Source organism: Plecotus auritus (genome assembly GCF_963455305.1).
Source record: "Plecotus auritus genome assembly, chromosome: 2".
NCBI lineage: Eukaryota > Metazoa > Chordata > Mammalia > Chiroptera > Vespertilionidae > Plecotus > Plecotus auritus.
The window spans coordinates 45,090,748-45,108,761 of record NC_137771.1 but is presented as its reverse complement, the minus strand read 5'-3'; the positions used below and the strand labels follow the sequence as shown (position 1 = coordinate 45,108,761).

The window sequence follows — 18,014 nt, the reverse complement described above, 5'->3', positions numbered from 1 at the left end:
CCCCATGACCCGTTTACTGCAGTGGTCCTTCCCAATCTTGCAAATGAAATATGCCCATTTAATTCCTGGAGGAACTGAGCTGTCTGCCCGTGAGGTCTGCATTCTAGTGACAGCCAGGGAGGGAAGGTGGCCTGAGAGCAGGTGGGCAGGGTGCGAACTCGGCTTCTGCCGGTTGTGTGACCTTGAGCAGGTTTCTAACTTCTCTGATGTTTAATTTCCCCTTCTGTGAACAAGGGGGACAGGAATCCCTAGCCTGAAGTATTGTTGCGAAGAGTCATTGAGTTCCCCCGGTATTTTATTATGCAAAATTTCAAACATACAGCAAAGTTGAAAAATTTTACAGAGTATTTTTACCACCAAGATTGTCATTAACATTTTACTAGACTTCTTTTATCACACACTTATCCATGCACACATCCTTCTATCCATCATAAATCCATCTTTTTAAAAATGTATTTCAAAGTCAATGGCAGAGAGAGAGATTTAAAAAAATTGTATCTGGCACATTGGCTGGGCAGATATTACAACAAATATTTGAACATTAATTTTGTGCTGGCACTATGTAGGTGCTGGGGATACAATAGTGAGAAAGACACTGTTTCTTTCCTTAAGGTATTCAGAATTTGGCACAAATAAGATACCAACTCTCCCACCATCTAGCTGCCATGACTGGGGAAGCTCAGGGTGACCCCAAGCAGAGGAGAGCAACTTACCCAGGTCTATTGGGTCAGGGAAGCCTTCCCTAGGAAGTGACATTTAAAAGAAGACTTTATTATAGTCTCTATAAATATTGTAACATACTAGTACATAGTATGATGTGCATGTAAACTACCTTTAATCTATACCCCAAGGATGGTAAGTTAATACTGAAGGTGTACCCCAATGAGGAATCTGACCAAAGATGGGTCATTCGAAATGGAAATCACCCTAATCCTATATAATAAAAGCCTAATATGCTAAGTGTCCAGTTGGCCACTCAACCAATCAAAATGTAATATACTAATGATATGTTAAGGCCGCTCAACTGCTCGCTATGATGGGCACTGTCCACCAGGGGGCAGACAGTCAACAAGTTGACCAGTTGCTATGACATGCACTGACCACTAGGGGGAAGATGCTCCAACCAGTAGGTGAGCTTGCTGCTTGGGTCTGGCCAATTGGGACTGAGCGAGATGAGCCAGACATGCCCTGGAGCCCTCCCAGGGTCCCTCCCCAGCTGGCCAACCTCCCATGTCCCTCCCCAGCCTCGTGCACCGGTGGGGCCCCTCGGCCTGGCCTGTGCCCTCTCGCAATCCGGGACCCCTTGGGGGATGTTGGAGAGCCAGTTTCCACCGGATCCCACAGGCCAGGCCAAGGGACCCCAGTGGTGCACGAGTTCATGCACCAGGGCCTCTAGTAAATTCAATAAAAAAGTAAAGAGAGAGAGAAAGAGAGAGAGAGAAAGAAAAAAATTGAAGGGATGGCTTTGAATAGCATCTAAAGCTACACTAAAGGGTGCATTAATTACTTAAGGGTACTTTTAAAATTAGTGACCTGTAGTTGGTAGAAAGAAGGACAAGGTACCTGCTCCCCCTTGATTAAACAGGGGAGCCTTCTAGGTCTGGAACTCTCAGTTCTGCATTCTTCCTCCCACCTTCACCCACCTCAGGAAGAGTTTGTTATCTATATATATATATATATATATATATATATATATATATATATATATATTATTGATTTTTTACAGAGAGGAAGGGAGAGGGATAGAGAGTTAGAAACATCAATGAGAGAGAAACATCGATCAGCTGCCTCCTGCACACCCCCTACTGGGTATGTGCCCGCAATCAAGGTACATGCCCTTGAATGGAATCGAACCTGGGACCCTTCAGTCCACAGGTCGACGCTCTATCCACTGAGCCAAACCGGTTAGGGCTTGTTAGCTGATGGGAAAGAAAGTCTGCATGTTGTTGCAGTTGCCTCGGAGTGAAACTTTTCAAGCCAGGTGTTTGTAGGAGGACCTAAAACCATTGTTCTTAACTCTGGCCCCCGCATTGGCATCCCCTGGGGAGCTTAACCCCCCCAAATAAACACCCCAAAACAAACAAATCTTGTGTCTCACCCTTCCTTCCCCCACTTCCCTTTTTAAAAAAAATATATTAAAAATATATTTTTTAATTTATTTCAGAGAAGGAGAGAAAGATAGAAACATCAATGATGAGAAAGAATCATTGATCGGCTGCCTCCTGCACACCCCACATTGGGAGTCAAGCCCACAACTCGGGCATTTGTCCCGACTGGGAACCAAATCGTGACATCATGCGTAGCTGGGACCCCCAGTTCCTTTTAATTGGCCTGGGCAATCCCCCAGGCACTGGGCACTTAACGTGTCCCCAGGTGATTTTAATGTACATCCAAGGTTAAGAACAGAAAGGGCAGCTCGCTGAGCTTCCTGGACAGGTGAGGGCTGTGTGTTGTGCTGCCTGCAAATAAATGTTTATACAGGTGGCCCACTCATTCAGTCTTGCTCGCAATGTAACATGCCTGCCCGACTCCAGCCACTGGAGGCCACTGGTATTTACCAAAGAGAACTTGGCAATTGTAAATGACCACAGACAAAAGGGAGGAGGCTGTTCTAGCCAAGTGGTTATCAGAATCAATCGGAGAGCCTGTTCAAACACAAGATTTTGGGGCCCCAGCCCAGAAGTTGGTTCAGGACAGAGCGTACCTTTGCATTTCCCCAGGGGATGCTGTGGAAGTTGGTCTCTGCTTATTCCCTGAGCAGCACCCCTGTCATTGCTAATGAATAGTGTGTGCTAAGGCCTAAGAGCCAGAGAGCTTAGCTTATCCTGGGAAGTATTTGGTGACACCCATACTAATACAACTGCCAGAGATTTAGACAGAAGATAAATCCTGAAGTGTCTCAAAAACATGCTGAGTTTGGACTTTACCCTAAATGCAATGAAAAGCCACCGAATACAAATACCGAGGGGTGTCTGGGTGGTGGGGTGACAGAGGCAAAATCTCAGCTGTCTGCTCCTGGGGGATCTGGGTGTGACTGCGCCACAGCTGGGGACATCAAAAGGGGTAAGAGGCTGGAAAAGGGTTGAGAACAAGGATTACCCTAAGTCAAGGCCGTTCTAGAGGAATTTCGGTTCAAGGTCCCATGATGTCTGTGACAGTTAATGTTATGTGTCAACACTGAGGGTTTCTTTGGATGGAACTGACAGTTAAATCAGTAGACTTTGAGTTAGCAGAGAGCCTTCTATAATGTGGGTGGGCCTCATCCAGCCAGTTGAAGGCCTAAGTAGAACAAAGAGCTCGGCCTCCCTGAACCGAGAGAAGTCTCCAGCACACAGCCTCGGGCTTCATCTGTACCGCATACTCCCCTGGGTGGTGAGCCTGCCGGCCCCGGCTGTAGAGAGTCTGGACTTGCCAGCTTCTGTAATTTCATGAGTCAGTTCTTTATAATAAACCTCTTAACATAAATACACACATCTCATTGGTTCTCTTTCTCTGGAGAACCCTGCTACAATGGCAGACAGGAAATTTCTGCTCCCAATCTTTTTTTTTTTTTTTTTTAGAGATAGGAAGGGAGGGAGAGAGAAACATCAGTGATAAGAGACAATCATTGATCAGCTGCCTTCTGCACACCCCCCTACTGGGTATCAAGCCCACAACCCGGGCATGTGCCCTGACCAGGAATCAAACGGTGACCTCCTGGTTCATAGGTCTATGCTCAACCACTGAGCCATGCTGGCAGGGTAAAAACAGCTTATCCTTCAGGGGACGGGGACCATTGAAGCCTGTTTTCTAACAGCTATTTTGAGGTTCCAGGAAAATAAAACGTGGCTTTGGAGTTGAATGGGTGGCGCTCTTTGTTCCATCACCATTTCTTTTGTTCTCCCAGGAGAGGAAAGCTGGGCACATGCCCAGTCAAGACGTTAGGCAGGAGGAGCTGTTGGCACTGCACCTGCCATGAACTGTGGCTCCCTTGAGAAGAAGATGCTTAAACCATGACGGCATCCAGGTGTCCTGCCTTGGGAATTTTTCCCAGAATGTAGAGAGGTATGGCAAGTTGATAGACCAAGTCTTCTTTCCCAACATCCAAAAGATATGTCTATTTTTCATTGTTTTACAGCCTTGTGTTGTAGAGCTATATTAGGGAGAACAGAAATAAGCTTTTAAAAATTCAGGCTAATTTAGAAGTCATGCGTGGGTACTCTACCAGAGTTTGCTAAACTGATGAATTCCCACAGGTTTATTAAAGACTCTTCTGCTTGCAAATTAGCTGGGTGACCGGGCAAACCAGGCACTCCCTCTGGCATGTTTCTCCCGCTTGTGAAATGGGAGTGGTGGTGCGGAGGGCAGGACAGACTCCAATGAGAGGCGGCCACCATTTCTAAAGTCTGGTTCTAGAGAGAGGATCGGAGAAGTGTTTGTTCCCGTGTGTCTTTGCCCAGCATGGATCCTGCTGCTGGACAGCAGCATCTCAGGGACCCAGACCACAGTGGCTTACTTGTTTCTTAAAGTGACGAGAAATGAAAGAAATGCTCAGAACCGGTGGAGGTTAAAGTCTTACACAGTCACAGACACATTTTCATTTTTATCTTGGTATTGTGCAGGCAGCGAAATGCTTCTTTTTTCATCTTAAATATAAAGAATCTGAAGATTGAGTTAAGTTGTCAAAAACTTGCCCTGGCCGGTTGCTCAGTTGGTTAGAGCGTCATCCTGAAGGTGGGAGGCAGGCATATCGAGTTGATGTTACTCCCTATCCCAGTGGCATGGCTGATGATGGAAGCACTGGTTTCAGCTCAGTTGTAGCTTTTGATAGCACAGCCTCTAGTTCCTCAAGCCCACACCGTTGTAATCAGTTACACACTTTGCTCTCTGATTTGGAGTAACAGTTCAGAGGTAAGCCACCTTCAAGAATATATTTTTTAAAGGTCATTTCTAATTGAAACCACAAATCACCAGCATAAGTGCCTAATTTCATGCCACCTCCATACATGGGATAAGAGCTTTATTGCTAATGTTTATTTATGTAGTACTTACTATGAGCCAGGCACTATACTAAGAGTTCTACTTGGATTTTGGTCATTATAGTGCTTAGAAACTCCTCCTCCCCCCCAATCCTTTCTGAGTGAATAAACTAAAGCAAGGGGTGCTTAAATAACTTGGACAAGGTCACATGCCTGGTAAGATAGCATTCAAACTTAGTGTGATGCCAAGACTCACCCTCTGGATTACCAGACTGGCTCCTTTGTAAAGTGTCTGTTCTAATGCCCAACAACATACCTGATAATTAATACATGTGACAGCTATGAATGGGTCTCAGATTTAATAGGACACTGGAAAACAGTGTAAAAAGTTGGATTTTTTTTCCCCTTTCCTATTAGGGGATAAAATGGCTAAAGAAAAAAACAAAATCAGATACAGAAATTAAACTTTTTTTCATATATAACAAGACTCCATTTGCTCCTTAAGCAACTATATTTATTTAAAATATTAACATCTTGTACATACAAACATTCAGCAGTTTTGCTTTTCCTGGTTTACTTCCCTCCATGCTAACCCCAATTAGTGATATTACTACTATACATAAATGGCCCAAATGATGAAGCCAAAACGATATATGTGGCTGAGAGAACTCCTTTCACAAATTCCCATCATCTCATCATACCTCTTCGCTTGTCAGTATGTTCTCATGCAAAAAAGTGTTTTTGGCAAGGCCATTATTGATTAGGCATGCAAGCAGAGACAGGACCAGTTATGAGAAGCACTAGTTCTGTCAGTTTCCTGCAGCAAGGAGTATCAAGTATCACAATTCCTTTATCAACAGATTTTGAATAACATGACCTAAAGGGTAATGGGTAAAGACACACAACAATGATGTATTATTTCAAAATGTGTATTTAATGGCCATTCCATCAAAATCAAGCAGAATCACATTTCAAAAGTATATATATGTATATATCGTTTTGAGGTGCATTTTCAAGTTTTATATATATTGGGCGTCATTTTTTCTTGGATGCCTGAGCTGTTCTTGCGGATACAATTAACATAGAATGTCCAGAGGTTGATAGCTTTGCATGCATTGAAAGACAGGATCCTAACAATATTGCATATCTTGGATACATTAGAAATTTCAAAAGCCATGTGCAATTTCACAAAATTTAATACCAATCATAAAAGACATTTTCAACATGAAATTTAGGCACTCTAGACTTTGGAATAGCCACAGAATATTCCACCGAGAGGTAATGCACTTTGTGATTATATTTACTCAAAGATATTCTCAATTAAAACCTATACGTATTAAATAACATTTTAAATTAGAAAGGTAACTATTACATTTTGATAATTACTATGAACCACTTGCAGCATTGTGTTTTAGTTAAATAATGCCAACTACTTCCATTAGTGATGCCGGTACTCATCCTCATGGTGTGTGGTTTTTTTTGTTTGTTTGTTTTTGTTTTTTAACAGAAGAACCTAAAACAGGCACTGATAAGCATCTCCCCACTTTTTCCCTGCTAATACCTGAATAAGAATGTCCCTAACCACCCTTAAAGGTATGCTTGCATTTTCTGCTGTAGTTACTTTCTTAAAATGCAAAACTACAGTGAATGGAGGTTCCTGGAGACCAGGAGACATTAGCCAAGGAGCTATCATGGATTCCTAGGCTCCGTCACTTTGTGGCTATGTACATTGTTCCATCTGTGTTCCTACAATCTGTGCTGCTAGACTGACCAGTCTGGAGCCAAGGGGAAGGATACTCAAATTTGTCACTCCATGTTCCAGAAGGCCAAGGCCACCTAGACCTTGTCTGACTTGAGGCAAAACTTGCTGATCTCTACAGTGTGGTTTTGGGGGTTTCCACCCCGTCTGAGGACTGAGGGGTGGGAATGATACTTGCCTACTGAGATGCCATTACCTCCAGATGAACTTCCCAGACTTGAACATAATTTCGCATTGTTAGAATTCAGAACATGGATGCTAATTGTTCCTGTTGAGAATAAGGTGCTTTTGCTAGGTGGTCTGCATTTTTGTAACTAAGTAAATAATTCGAAAGCCTTTCAGAGTTTTCAGATTACAGTCTGCAAATTGTCTCATCATAATCACCAATGACTAATGTATAAAGATCTATCCCAAGAAATGAGTGTGAGACTTATTTGACTGTAAGTTGTACAGAAGAGAGCACAGTAATTTCCCACAGGAGAAGTTGGTATTTCATCCTGGGGATCACTGGTAAATTAATTACATGGCTAATGTTTTCTGGCGTACTTGAAGACACAATTAGCATAAGTAAATCAGGAGTGAGATGACAGTTGCTTAACATTTGTTTCTGTTTATCAGATGAGATCTGAGGTCACTGGTAAGCCTCTGAGTAGGGATGGGGAGAGCAGGGCATATGGAATGAGTGGTTGTTAACTTCTGTTTCAGCAAATATAATCAGAACCAGTCACTACTAGTTGATAAACATCGATGTTAAATGCAAAGCAGGTAAGACTCATTCAACTTCACGAAGAAGTGATGGATGCTGGGAAGCATTAGGGAGATGATTGTTGATGTGGGAAATCCACGGGAAGCTCAGCCATCTCTCCTGAGCAGAGAGGATGAGACAGTAAGAATCGGTGAGGGTAGGTTTCAGTTGAGGTTGCTTCTCATCCTCTCAGAGCTTCATCTTCCTATGGGTGTTCTACATCTATCTTGTGATCAGGACCCCAGGCTCATGACAGCACAGTTAGGATTACAGTCCCTCTCTGGCGTTTTAGAATGGCCACAGCTTGCTCATGAGTGACACCTTCTAGAGTCTCGCCATTAACAGCTAAAATTTGATCACCTCGCTTCAATCGGCCGTCATCTGCAGCTGCTCCCTACAAACAAGAAACATTCCAGTTTAATCCAGGGCAAAGCAATTCAAATCATATTAATAATATGGTGTGCATATTAAAAGAGTAACTTTAAAAATTACCAATTAAAGTCATTTCTAGGTAATATTTTTAAATTAAGAAACTTAAGAAAAATGTGGGATATGTTATTCGAATAGTCATTGAATAGTAACCTAAACTATGCATTGTTTAAATAACATATTAGTAGAAATGTAATAACATACATATTTCTTTTAATACAAGTAGGACCTTATTTCAATATTAAGTGCTAAATGGAATTTGAATGTCATTTTCATAAATATGTAATACACAAATGAAGGCAGAACTGAATCTGGCGTTAGTTTTATTATATGTATAGAGTTCCTACTGTGTTATTAACCTATCAGCTTTGTGGTGATCTGTCAAAAATAAGTGTAAAAAAATAATAAGCATAGCCTCTAGATGGGTGAGTTGTATGGTATATGAATTATATCTCAACAAAGCTGTTCTATATAAACATACACAAAAGTGTAGCATGTTTAAAATTTTGCAATATCATAATCAAAAGCTTCAACTTCACGTATCTTCAATCATCTACATCAGTTTCTAAATGACTACGTTCTTTATATACCCAGTCGTGCATGTCTCCTCAAAATGGCACCAAGCAAGTGAAACTTGGGCTTTTTTCCATTCTAAAGCTGAGGATCTAAAAATGCCATGAGAGTACCAGAAACATTGTGGGTGGGTAAGGAAAGAGAAGACCTAGGCTTTTCTCACCTGATGGGGTAACTGTGAAAATCCTATGAAAAGTCAGTGCCATAAGGGTCCTTAAATGGTGTTGACTTACTGGGGAAATTCAGTCAGGCCCACAGGTGCCAAGGACCTTCCTGACTCATTCAGAAGCTGAGCGAAGAGGCACTAACATTCCAGAGACCCGTGTCCACTGGAGGTGGAGGTCCTGAGTTGGTGGGTGAATTATTTAGAATTTCAAAACTGCGAAAATGGTAGAGTTCCTGGATAAAGCTGTAATAAAGAATACTCAAAACCAGGCTTTTACTGGGGGTGGGGGTGGGGGTGGGGAGGGGGTTCCAAAATTAAATAACTTGCAACTTCATTAAAATCTTTTTTTTCCCTTTTTTTAAGAAGTGTGATAACTGTACTAAAGTCAGGATTAAACAAGTAACTCTAATGAATGAAATCAGAATTATTGGCTAACTGGACTTTATTAAATTTTACATTCTGAGATTTAAAGGCTTCAGTAAACCTCAGCTATTTGCGTAATTAGTTTTTTTAAAAGGCATGTTAAGCTCTTCAAGTTTTCATTTTCAGAAAGGCAAGAAAGGATGACTTTTCAGCTTTCTAGGATCTGTACACTATTTCAGGTATTGCTATGCTTACATGATAATTCCTACTGACCTGTATCTCCTCTCCTACACTATCAATGTGGCATTTGAGGACTAAGCAGAGAAGAAAGAAAGAAATGGCTCGCAGATAGACCTCCATCTGGTTGGGAAATGAGGCTTTTACCCACTCGCTGTGTCCCAGCTTGCTCACTTACCCTTCCCTGCTCTGTAAACGGGCATTCACTATCTACCTTTCACCTGTTCCAAGGATTAAATGTATGGCACACAATATTTACTCAGTAATGGTGATAGTATAATACAATGAAAGTCCCGTGATGATCAAACTCATGCTCTTATATTTCGCAGGCTCTGAAAAACTGTTCCCTAAATTTTCAGGGCTGTTGAAGCTGTTAGGTCCATGGCTTTGTTTTGTTTGTTTGTTCGTTTTGCTTTTGGTAAAATCTGACTGCTGAAGGGATTAGGACCTAAAGTTGGCTTTGATTCTGAAGTTTCCAACCAAACATCTGAAAGACAATGGTCTTGCAAATTCTATATACCCAAGTGCCTGCGATGCTTCATATTTCTAGAGTGGAAAGAGATCTTGATGTGCCAAATTAATTTCTTAGTTAAGTAAGAAATATTAAATGAGGCTTAGGACACCAAAAAATCCACATAAAAATCCACACCCAAGCCCTGGCCAGGGAGCTCAGTTGGTTAGAGCATCATCCTGATACACCAAGGTTGCGGGTTTGATCCCCAGTCAGCGCACATACAAGAAGCAACCACTGAATGAATAAATAAGTGGAACAACAAATTGATATTTTTCTCTCTCTCAATTAAAAAAAAAAAAAAAGCCCTGTCCAGTGTGCTAAATGGTTAGAGTGTTGTCCTGTGTATGAAAGGGTCAAGGGTTGGATTCCCTACCAGGCCACATATCCAATCAGGTTCCACCCCCAGATGGGGTGTGTACAAGAGGCAACTGATCGATGTTTCTCTCTCCCTCTCTCTCTCTTTTTCTCTCTCCCTCCCTACGCCTTCCTCTCTGTCTCTAGAATCAATGAAAAAAACACACACAAAACATATCTTCAGGTGAGGATTAAAAAAAAAATCCATACTCTGTGGACATCTAAGATCCAGAAACCTAAAAAGACAAGCATTTTTTTAATAATATATGTTTGGTATTAAAAAACACAGGAAGCATATAGGTATAGTTTCTAGATATTCAAAATTTCTATGGGGAAATGTTTAGCTTAGTGTCAGAATTTGTTTTAGAAAGACTTTACTATTTAAAAGAAAAATTCCTTTGCCAGTTTTTGGTTTATTGATTCTTTTAAGAAAACTTTTAAATTTGGGTATATTGGCTCACTTTGACACATAAAAAAAAGAAAGAAAAAGTCATCAAATGAAATCTTATAGAAAACTCTATGGAACAATCTTAACAATAATAACTTGCACTGGAATATTCTTTTATTGAGGCTGACTCAACTAAGCAGGCCATTAGCTAGGGCTTTAGAACGTTTTCTGTTTTTAGTTCAGAGCTTTTAATTTTCAGGTGTGCTTCACTTTATAAAAAAGGTCCACTCCTTAAAAAATAAAACATGCCAACGATATTCAATATTTACTCTATGCTAAGTGCTTCCCAAATGGGCACCTTCAATGGGGACCTTTAAAAAGAGCATTTTGTGTGAGCTTCAGTCCATTCATTATTCCCACTACTCTGTCCCACTGTGATTTGGCAGTTGCTTCTTTTCAAAAACCCACCAGCAGTGCATGGTCACTGCACTCTCAGCTGCATGTTCTGGTGAGTGACCCGACAAGAGCTGCCCGGCTCCGGCCCCACCAGTCTCTGTGCCGTGGAGACGCTGAACTCTGGGCCTCGGGTCAAAAGCCCTTAGAAGTTAAGCAGTCCTCTCTCTGGTCCACAGCTGACCTCCCTACAGTGACGAAGTGAATGGTGATGACAACATTCTGGAGGGGCCTTTCGGGGGCACAGGCGCAACATGCTAAAAGGTGAGGGCTCACCTTGCAGCCTTTCCTCTATCTGCATCTCCATAACTGGCTCCCTTAAAGGCAAAGTATAATAATGCCCCAAAGGAGTAATCATTGCGACTACTTACGGTGGTGTCTGCAGGTGGCTTATCCACCTTGGGAATGATCAGACCAAGGCAGCACTGTTATCTAGAATGTTCCTAATTTGCCTCCCCGCTACCCTTTGGCCAGTCACCAAGTCCACAGATGCACGTTTAGGAATAACATGCCTTCTTAATAGGCACCTTAGCAAGATGGAAACAGGTGAGTACATCCGCAGCTGCCTAATGGGTCTCAAAGCCTGTGCCAAAGGACTCAGGATTAGGTCAGGTCCTAGTTAGGCCCAATTAGCAGGTGATAAGATCGCACAGGAAAAAGTGGGCTTGTACTGAGTGTACAGTATAGCTTTCTAGAAAGGGAAAGTACCAACTTTTTCTTTTTTTTTTTTAAGATCTTTATGTCTTTAGGAAAGTAAAGCTAAAGGGGACAATTAGATCAATTAATAAACAAATGACTGTGATAAAACCAATGAGAAAACTGCAATATCAATACTGAATGCTTTTCAAAGCTCTTCAAAGTTTATAATAAAATTACATTCCAAGTTTAAAAATCCTAATGAAGTTAAAAATAACATCTAAGAGCCGTCTGGAAGCATGCAAGCCATGACCTGTGTGTTAAGTAGGATGCATTGGGATATCTAATCCCTGAAAAACAGGGTTATCTAGTCTTCATCTAACTTCCTGGGCTGGTCCTGCAGGTAAGTACCTGGCAGAGTATTGTAAGAGAGAAACCACCACTCAAGTGTCCTGAGGTTTTTAGTGACGGGCAGCCATGAATGTTGCGCTGATCCGAGGCTTGTACAAAGCTTTATGCTATGTGTCCCTCTTGTGTCTGCTACCTTTTCTTTCTTTTTCTTTTCTGCTCCCTTTTCTTAAAGGAGAACACATCTTTGTTCTAGCCCATAGCAATAGCAAGGTCAGCTTCCAAAGATCATGGTACTGCTCCTGATATTGTGTTGCGGAATGAAGACAATCATTAAAATCTGCCAGCCTCTACTTTGTTACAGAGTCCAAAGAAAATTACATCTCTGTGACTCCACTATTATAAAACAGCTCTTCTTTCACTAGTGTGGTACAGGAATTTCCTATAAGATTAAAATGAAATAAGCATACATGTACACATCCAGGTATAGCCCAAAATAAACCAAAGCACTTAAAAAAAAAAATCTCACCTAGGTTTGATTTAAAAAAAAAAAAAAAAAGTACAGTAAAAAAGGAAAAAAATACCTTTGCAAATATAGTCTTGACATAAATTGGCAGGTCTCCATGGGGACTTCCATAACCCCCTACAATACTAAACCCCAATCCTTCAGAGCCTTTCTCCAAAGTAATAATCTTAGGTGGAGGTGTTCTGAAAACACAATGCATGCTGTTTAATTGAAGAATAGATATTGAAAAGGAATTTCATTTTCATGGAAGAACACAGATTTGAGAGAGACTTTCATACTGCGAAACTATTAAGATCAAATCAAACTCTGAGAGAGCAATCTAGAAACATTTAAAAAGAAGTTCCCATATCATGCTGGACTAATGACCAATGGTCTTGATGTTTTAGGGGTTTCTCTTTCATAAAACCCACTGCTTTTTATTTACAAATAAAGTCATGATCCTGAAATTGTCAAAGCATCCTTCTCTATGCTTAGTTTTAAACTCTTAAGTTGACTGTTTAAACCTGAATGGAGCCCTGGCCCATGTGGCTCGGTTGGGCATTGTCCTGTGCACTGAAAGGTTGCTAGTTTGATTCTGGTCAGGACTTATGCCCGGGTTGTGGGCTTGATCCCAGGTAGGGGGTGTGTAGGAGGCAGCCAATTGATATTTTGCTCTCACATTGATGTTTCTCTACCTCCCTCTCCCTTCCTCTCTTTATAAAAATCAATAAAGATATTTTTTAAAGAAAACTGAACGGAACTGTCTTTACATCCTTAAAGAATGTGCATGGGGCATCATCTGAGCTGAGTGAAGACTGCCAGTCTACAGGTGGACTTGTGTCCTAAGCAGGCGACGGCGGCCTGATAACTTAGTGAACTAAACTGCTGTTCTTTTTCTGCCTGAACACCCTCACGCACCTGCTCCGCCACTTCCATCTAAGGTGCAAAGTCATTCTTCAAAAGCCACCTCCACTGTGGCGCTCCCATGACTCCTTTGGGAGAGTTAGCTACTCCTTCTTGGTGCTCCCTTTGCACTCGGCCCAGGTTTCCACGATGGCCCTTGCTATGGTGTATTGTGATTACTTACCCCCCCTTCTCCCCTACACTCCATGAACTCCTGAAGTCTTAGTCATCTGAGAATTCCTAGCACTACGCACTGTGCCTACCACAAACTCAGGATCATGACTGTGTCAACGAAAACTGAAATCCAGGGGAGGAGAGAGAAACCAAGGGAGGGCAAAATGGATAAAGGCAATGTGTTTCCAATGTATCATTCAGATTTTCAAAGCTTCGTCCAGTGTGGAAGTCATCTCTCTCAGAAACAACATGGCTAAACATTAAATTACCTACGTGAGCTCAAGGAGTTCAATCTAAGCTTAACTCGTACCAGCCTCTGATTCCCAAATGTGGCTGTCCACAGGTGAAAAAACACCTGAAGGAACTCGGGTATCGCAGACCCTGTCGTCCTGTTTGCAGAAGGAGGCTCATATTTGTAGCCTGGCAGCACCACTTGTTTTGTGGCAGCACCCATGTCCAGGAGGCAGAGCCAGGTGGTGTAAACTCAGCCATTCACACATTTAGAAAAATTTGCAAAACTGGGATACAAGCAACCCTTGAATATGCTGTTCTGTCTGACTAGAATATTCTTCCCTCTCCCCCTTCCCAATTTTGCCTGGCTTATTTCAGGCTTGATTTTCAGTTGTTCGTTGAAGTTCTTATTGGCTGTGTATAGCAGGCATCCATAGTAATTGCTGAATGTCTTCCAGGGGTCCTCAAACTACGGTCCGCGGGCCACATGCGGCCCACTGAGGACATTTATCCGGCCCGCCGGGTGTCGCTGCCTGTCCTGCTTAGCAGCCGACTCGTCCCAGGCCCGCAGTGCGCATAGGAATTTGTTCATAGTTTTTTTTTTTAAACTATAGTCCGGCCCTCCAACGGTCTGAGGGACAGTGAACTGGCCCCCTGTTTAAAAAGTTTGAGGACCCCTGGAACTTGTTGACTGTTTTGAATGCAATTCCTGCTTTTTCCAATTACTATAAAAAACTCAGCTTCAGCATTAGTGCCTCCAAGTACACTCCCTAATTGAGTTGTGCTCCTCTTTCATGGGTTTACAGGACCCTGGGCTTACTTATCTCTCCCATTGAACTTAGCTCTCTGATACTTATCAACTCTTTTATAACCACAGATTTATGGGTCTCTGGCAGTTCCTTGAGGACTGGGGCAATGCCTTCACCTGTTTCTAAGTTTGAATCCTCGGGACCCAGCACTTATACAGTGTCGAGCCTTAGGAAGGCACTAATAAATATCCGATGAAATAATGATGAATTATCCCCTATGGCTGAATGGTAATGATGTCATGAATAAGGGTCTACCTTTCATCACTTGGTGGCTTTATAAGTACTCTCAGGAATGACTCACTGGCTAGACATGAACTTGATTTGTTTCCTCTTTCAAACACAAGCCTCCATTTCCAAGAATATTGAAATGGGAACCTGGATGTCTAAAGCCATTGTTTTAGAACTAGCCCCTGGGGGCCACCAAATCATTAGAGACCTTCCTAATCCCATCAATTGCCAATTAGAGACCTGTTTCAGCGGGAGAGGGAGGAATGCGTTCCACTTCTCAACTGGCAACATCAGATGGACTTCGCCTCCATTTATCTCACATTTTCAATTAGTTATAATTTTTCATTTAGAATACTAGTAAAAAAAATCTCTGAATGTTAACAGTGGTTGGATTATAAGTGATTTAAATTTTCTGAAGCTAGTGGTTCTCAACCTGTCAGGAGCTGTGCAGCTGTGGAATCATAAAAAAAAAAAAAAAAAAAAAAAAAAAAAAGATACCGTCTGGCTGGTATGGCTCAGTGTTTGAGTGTCAACCTGTGAACCAGGAGGTCATAGTACAATTCCCGGTCAGGGCACATGCCTGGGTTGCGGGCTTGAGCCCAGTAGGGAGAGTGCAGGAGGCAGCCAATCAATGAGTCTCATCATTGATGTTTCTCTTTCTCCCTCTCTCTTCCTTTCTGAAATCAATACAAATTTTTTAAAAATGGGTATCAAAAACTGCTAAATGTATACTACTCTTCTTAGAAGGGTCCTGATTTTTTTTTTTTAAAGAAAGGGCTATTTTTAACTTGAAAATGTTATATTTTCATGTCTTTGTCACATTTTAAAAGCATGATTTATTACTCTCATAATGAGAACATAGTAAAATGAACTTAGTTTAATATTCTTTCCTCAAGAAAAACAAATCCAAAAGTGTCATTTAAGTTTATAAAATACCAGAAAAAAGTTGGGGATGACCATTCAGATCAATCAACAAAGATTTATTGAGCACTTATTGGTGACCAGGCAGTACTGGTACTGAGAGGAATAACTTTAAGCAGCATTTCTTGAAGTGCAGGTCCTCTGCCTCTCTGTAGCCCACTGCAGACCACCCACTCAGAATCTCTGAGAATGGGCCCAACAAAATTAGCATTTTAAAATATGCTCTTTAGATTATTATTATGCACATTCTAGTTTGAGAAACACTGCCTTAATGAGCAACTTTCATGGTAATGACTTGTTTTAATGAAGGATGTCAGCAAGTGCTACAAGATTTTGCTTAGAAAACTGAGGAAACCCAATTCCTTGCATAATCAACAGGGTGCACTTGGGCTGTAATTCTGTGGTTTCTTGGGGGAGAAGGCCTAGGCACATGTCAAAGTGACCAGACGCAGGGCGTGCAAGCCCTGCACCAACAGTCTGTTAAGAACTTATCCAGTGGAACAAATCTCTGTGAGAAACGAGGAAACCCTGTACTCTCTTGGAGACTGTCTACAAACAAATTAGAAAAGTAGTGTGTACTTTCCCCTCCTCTTCTTCAGGAAGTATGCTCTAGATTAAGCTGGAAAAGGTCTCACTGAGCATTGCCCACACACATAATAGGCACTTTGCCTCTAGAACACTTACTCTGTGTCTTCCGGTTGGTGGTCAGCAGTGGGTGAACCAACGTGGTAGCCCGTAGACAAGTTTTCAAGCTGAGTTGCTATGGCGCTTATATTGGTATCTGCTACAACCTGGGGGAAAAGTTAGAACAAGACAAGCCATTATAAGTCAGGGTAGAATTAGAGAAACCATAGTATATCCAACGGTCAGTTCTCATTCCTCATCTTATTCAACCTATCTGCAGCATTTGACACAGTGAGTTACTCTCTCTCAAACTAGTTTCTTCATTTGGCTTCCATGACACCGTACTAGTCAAGTTTCCTTTCGACCTTCTGGCCATTTCATCATGTCTCCCAAACCTCTAACTCTGAGTGCCACAGTGCTCATCCATCACTTCATATTTGAATGTGTGGGCAGGAAGTTTGTCTGTTTGGTTTACTACTGTATCTCTGTATTTTAGTTGTATTTTCACTTTGGTCCTGAGAGAGTGTCAGTGCAGCTTCCACTTACTCCTGTAATCCATTACTACTGTATCTCTATTATGAAAAACTATCCAGTGTATATTAGGTGTTTGATTAATATTTGGTGAATGAAAGAAAGAATGAATATCTCTATGATTTTCCTTTAAAATCTTTTTATGATTGATTTTAGAGAGAGGAGAAGAGAAGAGAGAAAGAGGGAAACATTGATTTTTTTTTTGTTCCACTTATTTATGCATTCATGGTTGATTCTTGCATGTGCCCTTACTGGGAAATCAAACCCACAACCTTGGACAATGCTCTACCCAACTGAGCTACTTGGCCAGGGTCTGATTTGCCTTTTAGATGGTCCCAAAAGTATAACGGAATAACATTTAAACATGCACATTGTATTTCTACCCTGGAAAAAACATTCCAAAGCATTCAGAAGAAATATGGTATAGCTCTGACAGCCCATACTAGGACTCAGAAAGGAGTTCTGCTGTTCAGTTTCTCCCACTTAAATGACGCTGTGCCCGAGATCCAGCTTCCTCATCTGTCAGGTGGGAATCATAAAAGCCAGTGTTGTCTGCTTAGCCTGAAGTTGTCTTCACCTCACAGTTATCAGAGCTTCTTTCTCAAGAGCTCCTGGGCTACCCCTGCTCCTGATCAATGGTTCTTCCAAGTTATAATCCTCAGTGCATAATGACAGTGAAGGGACTAAGCAGTGCAAAGGAGCTGGATTTGATTGCAGTTTCATAATAAACCATCAGAGGGCGCGGCTGCCTGTATGCTTGGTTGTATCTGTTAATATTTAGAAGGAAAGCAAGTGACAGGCCAGCCCTGGCCCCAGTCCCCGCTGGATCAGAACATATTTTGGGTGAAGCATCCTACTCTGGGGGAAAACACTGCTAAGTGCAAGTTACAGGATCTTCTGGAATACCATCATATAAAGAATGACTAAATGAACTGGGGGAGTTTTTAGAATAAGAGACAAAGAGGAAAAGACAGATTCTCCCTCCCCACAACAGCCCTGCCACTGACCACCAGCCCCTTTCACTCTCCACCAGAGCAAGTGTTTTGAAATTGCCTTTGCACATGACCTCTGTAATCTTGCCTACTCTTAGCCTACACCATCTTCATAAACCCACTACATTCCAACTTCCATCCCCATCACCTGGCCCAAACGTCCATGGCCCGCC

At 41.8% G+C, this 18,014-nt stretch overlaps 1 protein-coding gene across 1 annotated transcript in view; it reads right to left on the bottom strand.

The window, feature by feature from the left end:
• Positions 1-5,453: 5,453 nt before the first annotated feature.
• Positions 5,454-18,014, bottom strand: part of PATJ (PATJ crumbs cell polarity complex component) — a 342,671-nt gene continuing 330,110 nt past the window's right edge. Inside the window, exons 44-46 of the mRNA XM_080656343.1 lie at positions 16,379-16,485; positions 12,508-12,631; positions 5,454-7,856 (exon numbers count right to left, since the gene is read on the bottom strand). Of these exons, the coding sequence (XP_080512469.1) occupies positions 7,710-7,856; positions 12,508-12,631; positions 16,379-16,485 (378 nt within the window). The 3' untranslated portion in view covers positions 5,454-7,709. The remainder of the gene's footprint in view (positions 7,857-12,507; positions 12,632-16,378; positions 16,486-18,014) is intronic.